This window comes from Pinus tabuliformis, chromosome 1_1 (assembly GCF_031772625.1).
Source record: "Pinus tabuliformis cultivar Carrire ecotype Pingquan chromosome 1_1, CPIR1, whole genome shotgun sequence".
NCBI lineage: Eukaryota > Viridiplantae > Streptophyta > Pinopsida > Pinales > Pinaceae > Pinus > Pinus tabuliformis.
Genome location: NC_142297.1, coordinates 20,437,552 through 20,452,144, shown reverse-complemented (window position 1 = coordinate 20,452,144; position 14,593 = coordinate 20,437,552). Strand labels below are relative to the sequence as shown.

The 14,593-nt window shown below is 39.2% G+C and overlaps 1 protein-coding gene across 1 annotated transcript; it reads right to left on the bottom strand.

Moving 5' to 3' along the window:
* Positions 1-300: 300 nt before the first annotated feature.
* Positions 301-11,852, bottom strand: LOC149211409 (cytochrome b5-like). Its single transcript, XM_089391492.1, has 4 exons — positions 11,528-11,852; positions 11,262-11,361; positions 1,185-1,251; positions 301-868 (listed from the first exon to the last, which is right to left on the bottom strand). Exons 2-4 carry the CDS (start codon positions 11,346-11,348, stop codon positions 618-620), a joined length of 405 nt encoding a protein of 134 aa, XP_089247618.1. The 5' UTR covers positions 11,349-11,361; positions 11,528-11,852; the 3' UTR covers positions 301-617.
* Between the last annotated feature and the right edge of the window lie 2,741 nt (positions 11,853-14,593).

Below are 14,593 nucleotides of genomic sequence, written 5' to 3'. Positions count from 1 at the left end.
CCTTCACTGGCTAAATGTCTAAAGATGAACTTCATTGTTTATCTGTTGATTACAAAGCCTCTTATTATAACATGAGACAAGTCATAAACAAGTTAAACACAGTCAACCTTTAAATCTGTCACATGCTTCAAATATTAATCATCCAGCCTAGTTGAGCTCTGCAATGCAATTTCTACAAGGAGCATTACATTGGCACTTTATGAAATTGTTTGTCAGTATTTTCACGGCAATTAAAATTACACCTAAAATCAGAAGCATCACAGAAAAGAAACATATTATTCTACAATGTGCAAGAGAAAATAAACTATAACAAAGTGAATAAACAACATGAGTAAAAAACAGTTAGAAAAAGACACTTGTGACATCTCTTGGAGATGAAGCCTCACTCGGTCTGCTATTTAAAATTTGCAAAACTCTTCACCCAACACTCATTATTCAAAAACTGACTACCTATTTCTGCCTTTCTATTTCACTCCCTTGGCCTTCTTAATCAAACTGTTATAACTGGCCAAATACTGTTTCTTTGCTGCCCTGACAAGCTAGAGAGACAGACAACACAAATGATATAGCTGCAAAGAGAATTATTCTAAATGTATTTTTACTTAGGATTTTGATCTTCAGCTGGTCTTGGTGTAGAAGCGAACTGCAACAGCTAATCCAAGAATCGCCAATGGAACCAAAAACTGCAAAATTCTGATAATAAATTCGGAGGTTTTGTCCTGATCATAATGTGCCTGCTTAGCAGGTTTGTATGTTGCCTTCTTAGGAAATGTTGAAGGGTCAATTTCTCCAATGTAGTATTGGTCCATCATCTCCCTAGCCGTGGTACTGTGCCCAACATCTTCAAAATCATCTGTTGCATCTTTGCCTTCAATCACAAAACAATTAAGAGCTCAGAAAAATGAGTGAACTAGTTTCTCAAATGCTCACAGAAGTTTGTTCCAATTTTCACTTTAAGAAGACGATTGAACCCAGCAACAAAATATTACAGCAGATTGAACCCAGCTACAAAACACTAAAGCAGTTCCTCTTCTCGCAATATTTTACCCTTCCAGGATCTAAAGCTAGGGCTAGTTCATGTCCCCAAAAAGTAGTAAAGTTATCTAGCGACACAATTCTAGCATCCAATCAATAAAAAATTTACAAGGTAATAACCAAAAAAACTTCTAATCAAAATACCATACCAGTTGCTGATAACAGTACTTCATCTCCTCCTGGGTGTTCTTCCAAAAAATTGGTAACATCATACACCTGCATCCCATTCAAACCGAGTAAGTCAACTCTAGCTAGATAGCCAGGAAGAAGTGTATAGATCAACAAGAAGAAGCGGATAAATCAAGAGAAATGAAGATAAGTCACGTTTGGAAAAAGTCAATTTAAATGCTGTCTAACATAACATGGGTGTTTGCCTGGCCAACATTCCTGCAAGTTTATGTGTAGTGGTATTTAATTGCCTAAATTCAAACCTGCATAGTATAAGAATATCAGATTGCTGTAGACTCAAAATGGGTGCAGCACAGAATACAAACACCTTACTTTCTAGTGAAGCAGCTACATTGATTTTCCTATATAGTTGATAATGATTGACGACAGATTAGAATATTCCGTATACGACATTTTGTGGATAAAAGTTAAAACTAGTGGGACTCTATCTGTTCCTTATTCTTTGAAGGAACAATAGGCTCCTGGGGCACAGAAAGTATCTGACATTTGTTACATGTTTTTGTTATACTTGTAAAATATTTCTGAAGGTTGTGTAATGGAGGATACAGTGGACATCCAAAAGTCTCTCTCTTTGTCCTAAAAAGGCTGCTTGAATGCTGGTCAGCATTTGATATATACAATTTTACTCTTTAAAATAGAATAAAACAAAAATTCTGTGGAAAGGAGAAAAAGAATATCAGATGCCTATTCAACAATCCTACAAGAAGAAAAAGTTTTCTATAATCTCATGCAAGCAAACAACATTAGAATATGCATCAACAGAACTTTAATGGTTGGAAGAAAGGATGTATAAACTCCTAGGAATTTTAGTAATCACCTTTGGGCAGGTTCTAAAGTTTACAAGCATCAGAATTGTACCAAACTCCTTTTCAACAGTATCAACAGGGCAAGCAACTAAGTTTCTTGGATACAGAAACTGATGACAATATGAATCAATATGACTTACAAACCATTTTTTATTAATAGAAATATTTATATATATGACAGTAACAGTGTTGCAAATATCTCTGATTTCTCCCATAATTGCCATTTTTCCTGTCCAGACTTATGCTAGCCAATATTTTCCTGATGTGTCCAAAAACTTTCCTTCTGAACCTTTGGAAACATATTCCCCAAAATTCCTGCAAAGATTATAAATGGCTGCCTAAACATCAACATTAGAGCTTGCCTAGTATCTTACTATTGCCACATCCAGTGCATTCTGGGCAGGAAGAACCAAAAATAAGTTTGACAGATTTCTCATCAACAAGAGTATGATGAGCAGCAGCTTCTCCATGTTCTGGTTCATTGCTAGAGTAGCAAGGCTCCTCAAGCTTTTACTTGAGCCACATGGCTATCTCCACCATACAGACATTGCAGTCTGTCCAACACTTCCTTTGCTGACTCACAATGCCTCACTTTATCAGCATCCGACTTAGATAGCCCCTTCATGATAATCTTCTAGGCTTCTTCATTCTGCTCACTCTTTTATCCATTCCACATATCAGCATCCAAGGCCATTAAATAGGTTACCATTCTAACCTTCCAGATTTCATACCAGAGCTCATGGCCTGATCTGTATAAAAATGGAACTCCTTTTGCTGTTAGCCAAGGTTGATTATCCATTGTTTCCCTTTGATCTACCTTCTAGCGATTAAGCTATTCCTGAAGGAACGTGGCTCTGATACCAATTGTTGGAAACAATGATAATACTGAGAGGGGGGTGAATCAGTATTAAGGCTAATTTTAAACTTTTATGCCTATTTACTTTTCTTATTCAAGCTTGGCACCCATCCATATAATCAGCAGCAATATGTAATATGGCAGCAACATGAAATCAACATACAAGCATACACACCATGAGTATCATACACATGAGACATAAGGTTTTTACATGGAAACCCTTTCAAGAAAAAACCACCAAAGCTTGTTGTTGTTATTGATGTAAAATAAGAGCACCTACTCTATTACATCAATCTGTTTTGTGACCACCCACTCACAGGAAGCACCAGCTCCCTTTGATTGTTTGCTAGCACCGACTAGCAGGAAGCACCAACTCCCTCTTTGTAGATACATGTCCAGCTTACCAAAAGCACCATGTGAAGCACCAACTTCACGGATTTGTTGCAAGCACCAACTCCCTCTTTGTAGATACCTGTCCAGCGTACCAAAAGCACCATGTGAAGCACCAACTTCATGGATTTGTTGCAAGCACCAACTTGCAGCTCCCTGGATTTATGCAAGCACCAACTTACATGAGGCACCAACCCCCAAGCCTTCTCAGGCACCCAGTAGAGATGGAAGCACCAATTTCACGTATGTAGGCTCCAACCCACACTCAAATAGGAACTGTATGTTCTCTATAAATGGCAACCACTCTACCTGATCTCGACTTTGTTCTCTACTCACTTTGCAGCAACCCACTGATCTACTCAACAACAGTCACTCATCATTGTCCACGTAGGTCTCTGATCTCTGCTCTTCATCAGCAGTCACTTGGCTCTCGACCTCTTACTCTCCAAGGCACAAGCTCAACTCTCAACCTTCTTTCTCTACACAGGCAACTAGGCGTTGCTCACACAGCACAGAGACAACTTTAGCCTTTCTCACAAAGCACAAGCAACTTTCGCCTTAAACACAGTGCATAGGCTGTGAAAATTCCTCAACCAAAATTCCTACTGTAGCAAACAAATGTTACTTCTCCTACTTGATTAAATCATGCAAGTTATTTACTGTTTTCTATGGTAAATATCGAAGCAAATATATCTGCAGCCTTCACTTAATTTACATATATGCAGAAACAAAATATTGAGCAAGAAAGAAAAATACAACACATAGGACACTGTTATTTTTGGACAAATATTCCCCAGAAAACCCAATGCGGGAAAACTGATGCAGCGGCTCTTAGGATTTTATTATTATGCAGGAGAAATTCTTAGTACAATTCTAGGATGCTCAACTAGCAATCCGTTACATAGATAATATTGAAAAAAAGACGGGTGAAATGATCTCACCCTGTCACTGGAGAATTAGTGACTAATCCTGCTGCTCTGGAGGCTCTGTGTGGCCTCTACGCAGAACTATGTTGCCCTGGGCAACTTCTGCGTCACCCCTCCTTGGTATTACGCTGCCTCTCCTCCGAATCCTCTACTAGCTGAGAAATCGACTTTCTGCCTCCCAAACTCACAACTTGGCTTTTGGCAACTGAATTTCGACTTCCCTCAATAGGAACTTGACTTCCCCTCAATGACTGCGTTACCTCTACATTAGCACTGCATAGGCCAGTGTCAACCTTCTTCTGGACGTCTTTTTGTTCTCCCTCTGCCTAGTACTCTCCAGAAATTCCTTCCCCTGAATTCTCACTGCCCCTCTATTGCAAGATCTCCTCAATCGATTTTCCTCCTGAGAACTTCTCACCTTAGAAAATTGATTTTCTCAATCTCTCTATGTGTTTTCCAAATGACCCTCAAGCCCCTTATATCTTCCTGTTGAGCAACCAACAGCCTAGATTAAACCATAATCAAAGGCTCAAATCATTTTGGCTTTGATCCGTAGCTTTTTCTAAAAGTTTCACCCCTGATTAGATTAATACCCATTAATATTTTAATTTTCCTAAGTTTAGACTTAGGAACCCCATTAAAAATATTAATTATTTTAATAAAATCACTTCTGTATGGAATTGTCCAAAAACGCTTTATGGAATGTTTGGAATACATGTGCCCAAGCCTCCCTGCAAAATTTGAGGCTTAGAGCACATCCGATGCTACCCCAAATCAACACAGGCAACTTCCACCTTTCTCACAACAACACAGCTCTCGGGGTCTCTTTCCACTGCATAGGCACTCTCAACCTTTCTCCACAAAACAGGGTCTCTCTCGACCTTACACAGCAGTGCCCTCACACAAAGCTTTTCCACTTAGCTCACTTGCAACTATGCTTCTTTCCCCACTTTGCTCATTTGAGCTCCTAGGTTTTGTTCCTCTGCTGCCCCCCGATTGATGTTGCCACATTGTCCTGTGTTCACACTACGCGAGTGTACCTCGACATGGCTCTTCATTCTGTTGTTGCATCTGACTTGGTCTCTACCACTACATTAAACAAGAGAATGGTCACTTGATTGTTTTCTCCATACTGAGAATTAATTCTCAGTCCACCTACACACTCCACCAGGCACAATCCTCTCTATGAACAGATCTCCTATCACTGAGGCTCTCCATGCTTATTCATGGTTTCACAGTACTTCAGCATGGCTTCTTTGTGGATCATTGTCCTTGTTGCATTGTCTCAGAGTTTTTTTATGATCTTTGACAACAGCCATTTATTCCAACGACCAACTCCTTTGTGCTCATTTACTCTTCAGTTGCCGACTCATCCAACCTTCAATACTCCTTTGTGCTGCTATATCGGAGCTTTTACACCACAGTGCAATATCGGAGCCCAAACATCTCGTAACTCTATTAAGAAGATGTTACAATATTACAATATTCTGATTGGCCTTTAGCCCCTTCTGCTTAGCTCCTTATCGCATCTCCACCATAGGACCACTGCCTGTGACCATCAGTATAGCACTTAAGTGTTAAGTCCTATAGCATCATGTCGAGGGCCTTTCTCCTAACGTTATTGCTTTGCACCCTTGGTTTTCTGGGCTCCATGACCAAGCGCCGACAACATCAAAAGCTTCACATATCGTAACTTTCTCCAAAATTCATTTAAAGTGGAGTTCTGAAATCTCCAACCTTCAATATGCTCCACAACACTTAGGTGCTAAGCCTCGCTCTATGCCCTTAGTTCTTTGAGTCTTTGCAACTATGGTGCCAACTCAATATCGAAAGCTCCCTCCATTGGAACTTTTCAATAACCAACGGTTATAAAGTTCTGATATCTTCAACCCTCCGACCGCTGACTTCCGACATGACATCATCACTGCCATGTGGCGAATCCTTAGAGGTGACACATGTCACCTAGTTATGGCCCATTAGACAACCCAATATGGTCAAATATGCCTACCACATGTCCTACCATGTCATGCTGACATCAACTAACATTGTACCTTATCAGAGTCCATCGAATCCTGCCATGTGTCCTTATCGGAGCCAATCACATGCTGGGATGTGTCCTTATTGGAGCCAATCATATGCCACCATGTGTCCTACTAGAGGAGAGAGAAAAGGGTTCGTCAACCTTTGGTTTTGCAATGAAATCCTTTGTTAATCCTTATCGGCGCTCCCCAGCGGTTTTTAACGCTATCGAAACTTTTAACAATATCGCAACTTTTTAAAGGTTTACACTTTCAGAAGTTTCGAGCCTCCGATTGTCGATGTTCTGATATGCTGAACCGTCGATCTCTGATATGTCAATATGTTGGAACGTCAATCTTCCGATCTCCTGATACGCCGATACACTGACCTTCGATCTTCCGATCTCCAATATGCTAGATCGCCGATCTCCGATATTCCTTCCTGCCTAAGGCTTCAAATCCCTGAACTTCAACAGGCCATAACTTTTGAACCAGGAATCCATTTCTGGACTTCCGCATATCGTTGGAAATCTCTTCCAGAGCACTTTCTAATGGAGAGGGTCCAATGTAGGCTTTGAGCCCATCTGCTACCTCTAAGATGGCTCCAAGCTCTCTGACATTATTCTGCTCCTTGACTCTCCGGACAGTTGGAATCACACCCACCATGGTGGTCCTTTGCATGAAGCCTACAGCTATCATGGACTTCCATCTGGTCCATCACTGTAATCATCATTTTCTAGCTTCTTCAGTAAGCTTGCTACTGTGATGATTCTCTGCAAGAAACCTACAGCTACCTTGAGATTCCATCCTAACCAGCACAGTAGTTCATCATTTTATGGTTTTTCCACTAAGCTTGTTGCTATGATGATTCTCTACTTGAAGTCTGTAGCTACCATGAGATTCCTCCTAGGCCATCACTGCCAACATCTGCTGCAACAAGCATCCAAGCTAGTCTGGTTTACCTCAATGCCAACAGTTAGGCAATGCTCCTGCCAACAGTTAGGCAATATCAACTGCCCAACACATCTCCCCAACATGACTGTTGACAACAATGTCAACACACTTGCAGATGTCTTCACTAGGGGCTATTGGCCATCTAGACAAAGCAATTGTCCAACACCTCTACCTCGATTCTCTAGGGATATTAGTCAACATTGCCCAATTTTGATAAAACTACCTAATCCAAACCTTAAAATATGGTAGAAAAAGCTAAGCATGCCTGATCAATGATTTTGAATTGAGTGAAGGGTACATTTTTGCTAAGGCCATGACAAACGAGTTCAACAATCAACACCACCAACAATGGGGTACAAATAGGGTTTACTGCTCTTGATTAAATGTCAATCACATACCCTCATACATGATATAATCTAATGAAATGTCACAATCCCATTTGATCTTGAAATCCTAAAATCTATTTAGTCTGCGAAATTTTGAATGGGATATGAAATTCTATTTTCTCCATATGAAGTTCAATGAGGTTGGAACCACCCTCAAACAACCTGAGTCATTTCATGGTAGTAATGTTAAAAATTTAAGTAATAAGATGAACAATGAAATATTAGTGCCCCGCGGAACCATGCGAGTGCTTTCCAAAACCCCATGGGAACCATGTCGAAACCATGGTTCGGCCTGCGGAACCACGAACGAAATCGTCACAGTTCCAACTTCCCACGTGTCAAGGAACCACAATTTTCCAAGCAAAGTGTGGTTCCGAAATTCAGGTGCGATATTCCATCTGAAATTCATTCACGGTTCGCAGTTCCAGATTTAATCCATGGGTGGGGGTGGACTGTTCCTGCCACACTGCAACTGCATCTAACTACAGCCAAAAATAACTCACAAATTTAAGAAACTTCAGAGAAAAATGCAGAAATTATCATCAGAAAGCTCAAAATCTTCCCCTATTATCTTTGCATGCACAAATACAAAATCATCAGCAAGATAGCCCGCTGACTGATGACAAGATCAGCCTCATTTACTCTTCATGACAAAACCTTATTTCAGTGTCCCATGTATTCCGCAGGACTGAATGTAGCCTGATCAACAGATGCATGTGTCTTCTTAACCTTCATCATTATATACTAAAATCGAATTCAACTTCATATTCAAAAGAGATTCAAGGAGTGTTTTTTTCCCTAGTGAGTCCTAGCGCCTAGGAATAAAAAGCCATACAACATGAAATGTAGAAAATTATTAAAATTGGGCTAATTTTGTAATATTTATATAAAGTTTATCATTACAAGCAGATCAGAATATGGCTCGGCCGTCCGGGCTATCATACCAGTGGCAAATCAATGTACTGGTACTTGTAATGACCTGTGTTGTCTAGTGCCATTACCAATACCACAAAATTGATGTTAAAAATAGGCACCAGTATAGCTCCATCTTAACTCCAGATCTATTAAACATCGAGAAAGATCAAAAAACAATTGAGATGCATATCTCTCAATGCTTAAAAGATCCTGATATTTATCCTGGTGTGTGTGTGTATGGTTGGGATCATGCCACTCACCATTGATACTGTGGGTTGATAAAAATACAACAAGGGCTAGTGCCAAATAGTACTGCCACAGTTTTGTCATCTTTCAACAGTTGATCTAATTTTGTTTTTTAGTGTTAATTAACTTTTATATATATATATATGATTATTATTTAGAGCACACTAGATTAATTATTGATATATTTTTAGTTTTGTATAGCATATTATATTAGGCCAGCATATACAGACATCAGCATTAAGTATGGACATATGGACTGGACATTGCAATCTTCATTAATGGGCTGCAGAACAGACCTTGCTTCTATTGGTGCAAAAATCAAGAAGACGCGACATTAGCAAATATATCATTTCATGGAGAAAACTGTAAAGGTTGATTCCATAACTCAGGCCTGAGAGTTACACAAGAGGAAGCAATCATTAGTAGTTCTAACTTCTAAATCTATCACCTTCATTAGGGACGTGTTGATGGACAAGGTACCAAGAAGGTGTTTCCTAGTGCTTTTTGCCTAAGTCTAGGAAAACAAGTGAACCCACATTTTTAGCGTGACTTTATGTGATTATTAAAGTCATGTAACTTTTAGTCACTTTATGAGTTTTGAAAGTGTAATTGTGGAGAAGAGAAGAGAAGAAGCTAAGAGAACAGGCTGAGATAGCTATTTGCAGAAGGAGAGATTGATTTGCAGCAAGGAGAAGACAAGACAGGCACAAATCCAAGCCTGGACAGTGGCATGCATACCCAGAAAGTACAGGCAGGTACAGCGTTCTCTCCAGCATGATTTTCGAGGCTAGCAGCGCAAATTTCATGGGAGTCAGAGCATTAAATGCACATCTGACAGGCCCAAAAATCAAGAAGAAAATTCTGGTCAGAGGGCACAAAAATCAAGGCAGAACTATAAGTCTGTCCATGCAAATTTCAAGGAGAAATTTGTCTGTCAGTGGCACAAAATTCAAGGGCCTGGTTTGCTGAACAGAGGCACAAAATTCAAGGGTCTCAAGTCAGACTAACAGGCACAAATTTCGGGGGTGAGTGCTAAACAGTGGCATGATTTTCGAGGCTGTGAAGTCTGAACAGTGGCATGATTTTCGAGGCAGAGAAGTGCTGGACAGTGGCATGGGTTTCCAAACAGCAGCACAAGTTTCCAGAAGCTGACCCAAATTCCAGGGTGGGAGATAAGTACCCATGTGTTGTAATTAATGCTGTAAATTCTCAGAGATAAAAGAAAATAAAAATCTTCTTCCTACTGGTTTTCCCTTCGGTGTTTTTCCAGAGTCTGATTGACCAAAAATCAGTGTCTAAATTTTTGTGCATGCTTCTGAGATTATCAGCTGAAAGTGTAAAAGTAGTGGTAGCTCCTCGTGCTTTGACTGTATTTATATTCAAGTTTAAATCTCAGCATTATACAATGGGGTTTGCGCATTAAACTTGATGTGCAAAACAAATTGAAACTGAGTGAGGCTACACGACATAAAATTTCTACACATGTTGATGTTATTATCTCCGGTCAGTAAGAGATGATGGACCACTGCTTTTGAGTGACTGTTTATTAATGTCATTTTGTTCCATGGCATGTCGAACAAAACTTGCAATATTATCAAGGAGACACTACAAAGCCAAGATACTAACAAAATACAGAGGATTACGATCGAGTGCCAAACCTTAAGATTAAATTCCCCGCTAGATGGTGTATTTAGTTTTATTTTCAGCATTTCTTACGCATATGTTTGTGCATAACAACCACCCTCTGTAGCAGTTGCAGCTTTAAGTGCAAAGGTGATAAGTATTCACAATCATTAGCTTGGTCAAGATGCTTCCATGAACAGATTTGTATTTTAATAAAAAAAGAAAAAAAATACATGAAACCAAACATCACTATAATAACCAGCAAAATGTTTTGCTAATTGCAACAAAAAAGACAAGCCACTAATGGTCTATTTTAGGCCATGCACACAACACTATAAATTCATGTTATTCTCAATTGTTTATAAAGCATATATATGATCCTATCATACTGCACCATTTCCACCCAAAATATATATTTTACCTTTTTTTATCTGAAATATTTGTCTGTGGCCTTGTGCCCTATTCCTTTATATTTTTGTTATTAATCAGTACAGACAGCTACCCTCGTATAGACAAGCAACCTTCGCATCTCAATGTTCTCAATAAAATAGGACTCTAACCAGAAGAAGTTTTTCAATCACAAGGTAGGCAAATCAACTTTAGATTTAGGCAGTCCCCTTCAGTTTAGCCAGATCAGAAATAGGGTCATTACATTGTGCGTGTATTTCTGGGGATATCTATAACGCTTCAAACAATAAAAGAGCAAATCCAGTCAAAGAAAACAAACCTAAATATAAGATACATTTTCCCCAATAACTAATTACAATAACATATTAAAACAAACAGATCCCTATGGCGTGATCGGATGCGACCTCAAGTGTTTCAAAGAATAGATCAGTTTTCTAAATCCAAAGTACGAGCCATCAAAAAAATACAAAAAACCGAGAGCCTCAAACTCAATCTCCTGTAATGCATACCTTTCCACCAATAACAAGCCAGCAGTCCTTGCTGTAATTGTGCTCAGAGACCTCGGCAAGAGAATAGACCTTCGGATCAGAACCCATCTCGAAGCTCACCCTAGATTTACCAAAGAACACTCAAATTAATCACAATCAAAATCTCCTTGCACAGCTAAATCTTAAAACCAGCACATTGAGTGCCTTCGAAAGCTCAGATCAAATAAAATCATGCATGAAGACTATGAAAGCAGTGGGTAACTAGTATGTGATTGAGACTGGCCCACCTAAATTATTTCAAAAGCAGTCTGCGGACTCAATCACAGAGCCTCCTCAGCCGAATATGGCGTTAGGTAGCACACTGAATTCGGAAACAGCCACGAATTCCGAGCGCCCAATTCGGGGTATCTGTGATTGGAAATTTCAAAATTGGGCCGTAAGGCTGTGGACCAAAATGGAGAGATTGATGTGTGAATGCAGGGTTAGGTAGCGAGGTTAGATTGATTTAAAGAGACGAGTGGGTGGTGGGGCAAGTGGTAGGTTGGATGGTAAAACCCTCCATTCAAACACTGGCATCATGCAACAACCCTGACTTCAAACAGATTTATATATTTAATTAACAATGCCTGTACGGTGCACCTAACCATTCGGGCAAATACTCGAATAAATTTATGGATTTAACACCGAAGCCTGCACCTAACAATTCGGGCAAATATTAAGGGGTTTTCTGTGTGTGGAAAAAATCAATGGTCAAAGTTCCACACGGGTGGACAGATATGACTTTCAAAATGATGGTGTGGACTTTTGACATGCCGCGCAAACGTGGATTGACGTTAGTGCGTTTTGGAGTAGGTTAAGGATTTTGTGTAACTTCTAACATAAATTTTGAAATATTTTATGATAGAGGATTTTGTGTAATTCTAACATAAATTTTGAAATAGAGAGGCCTCCATCCATAAAAGTTATTATGGTAAGCGTACAAGAAAAACGATAGTTTTTGGGCAAAAAGAAACTGTTGAAAGGTTAATATTTCTTTTTCGATGAAGATTTAATTCAAAAAAACAAGAGGAGAGAAGGGATGAAGTGGAGAAAATTATAACAGCAAGAAATGAAGGGAAAAGGACATGGTTGTACAATGGAAAAGTCATTATTGCAGTGTTTGGGCCTCCAGGCAAATTAGGACAACAAGCTGACAGTAAAGAAAAAACAAAGAATTCAATAGAGACGAAAACAACAAGAGCAGGATGGAAAAAAAGGGGCGAAGACTCAAATTTGAGTCTTATGTGCTAAACTGCGTAGCAGACAAATTCTACCCAGGTCTACCTAAGTTTAGTTTGTTGGAATTGTAGAGGTTACCCTTGGAGGAGGGGACCTGGGTTAGGGCCTATTATGGAAGGTAGAGACATAATTTGTCTCACGGAAACTCATGAGCATGATGGTTGCAAAAACTCTTGTGTTTGACAGTTATTTGAAGTTCGCAGTGTGGAACAAGGTAGCAAAAAATGGCAAAGGGTATGAAAGAATACTAGTTTTAGTGAAACAAAAAGAAGGTCGTCACATTCAGTTAATTAAAGAAGGTGCAAATAAATAATATTTATGGCTGAAAATATTAGAGAATGAGAATCACATAAGAATTGCAGCATGCTATTTGCCCCTCAAGTCTCAAAAACTTACAAAAATAAGGGGCTTGACAACAAGGATCCATATGCAACTTTAAAACAAGATATTGTCGTGTACTCTCAGCAGGGAGAAGTTCTTTTAGTGGGAGATTTCAATGCTAGAACAACAAATAATCGAGCTAGCATCCTTTGTTGTAAAGAGGATAACAATCCTATTTGGCTCACTGATGAGGAGAATACCCAATGGGTGAGGTGTTCAGAAGATGACAAAGTTAGCAATCATTTTGGAGATGAGTTGCTTACATTATGTGGGGCTTTCAACCTAATTATTTGCAATGGTGTAGATAATGGAAAAGGTCTGAGAACTTCACTTGCAACACATACAATGGAGCAAGTGTTGTTGACTATGTGATGTGTTCACAAAGCTTAATAGAAAAGATAAATAAAGTTAGTATTGGAGAGCATATTTGGGACTTTAAATCATACCATAACCCTATTTTTATAAGGTTATCATTGTTGGGCCATTAATATGCCATTATTATTATCACTTTTAAACGCCTATTCCACCCATTTCTACTCTTTTTTATTGTCATTTATCATGGTTTATCATATAATTCCATCTTATAATGATTTATGCTCTTATGAAAAAATATTATTTATTCTCCTTTATTTTTAATAAATTGATGATTATGCGTGATTTTATCAATGATGGTTTATTAATAAATTGGTTGTAACATTACTCACCATTTTTAGCCTCCAAGATATTTTCCAAATTGAAAGTTTGATCATTAAATTGTAGGAATTTACAGGGTAAGTTCCTCAGAAAGAACACCAAAAGGACATCGCTCACAACCAGATCTCAAATCAATACACCAGTATTTTTGACGTGGTTAAAACCCTCAAAGTGCAAGGAGGGAAACAGTCCACGGCTTGTCCCAACGTGGGTACTACAGGCAATTTATTAATCAAAGAATGAAAATTTACATAAGCTTCTCTCATGCACGGATTACCCGAACAATGACCCTCCATGCGCTTTAAATAGAACTCATGGACCAATCGGGTGTCAAGCCACGGATCAAGTGTCAGTAATACCGAGGTGAGAGTGAACCGTCGGATCACTACATATCGTGATCGTCGGATTGTAAGTTACAAAATGTACAACGGTAAAGAAACACACTTTACCTAACTCTAACCTAACTCTATACTAGACCAAGTTGAACTTAACTATATCCTATGTGTCGGAATATCCTAACATCCCCCCTTAAGAACAACTTGGGATAGGATTGAAGGATTTACAAATATGACACAATAGGAGAAGGAAGGAGGCACTAGAGCCTATCCCCCCTTAGTGACAACTTCCTGAACTCCAAGCATATATCGAAGTTTAGTGAACTTCGCCTCTGTGAGAGCCTTTGTGAAGATGTCTGCAACCTGATCATCTGTTGGACAATATTGCACTTCAAGAACATGGTCATGAATGAGCTTTCTGATGAAGTGCATGTGTAGTTCAATGTGTTTGTTGCGCTGATGCTGGACTGGATCTTTGCATAGCTGAATGGCACTTTGATTATCACACCAAAGTGTGGTTGGATGCTGCTGCTCAAAGCCAAACTCTGATAGGATCTGACGAAGCCACAAGGCTTCCTTACTAGCTTCCACGGCACCACGATACTCTGCTTCTGTTGACGAAAGAGAAATGGCAGCCTGTTTCTTACAAGCCCATGTAATAGGTCC

Coding starts and splice junctions, on each gene's coding strand:
- LOC149211409 (XM_089391492.1), bottom strand. CDS start 11,348: ATGGGTTCTGATCCGAAGGTCTATTCTCTTGCCGAGGTCTCTGAGCAC. Junction 1,252..11,261: donor GGCTTGTTATTGGTGGAAAG/GTATGCATTACA, acceptor AATGGGATGCAG/GTGTATGATGTTACCAATTT. Junction 869..1,184: donor AGTACTGTTATCAGCAACTG/GTATGGTATTTT, acceptor TTGTGATTGAAG/GCAAAGATGCAACAGATGAT.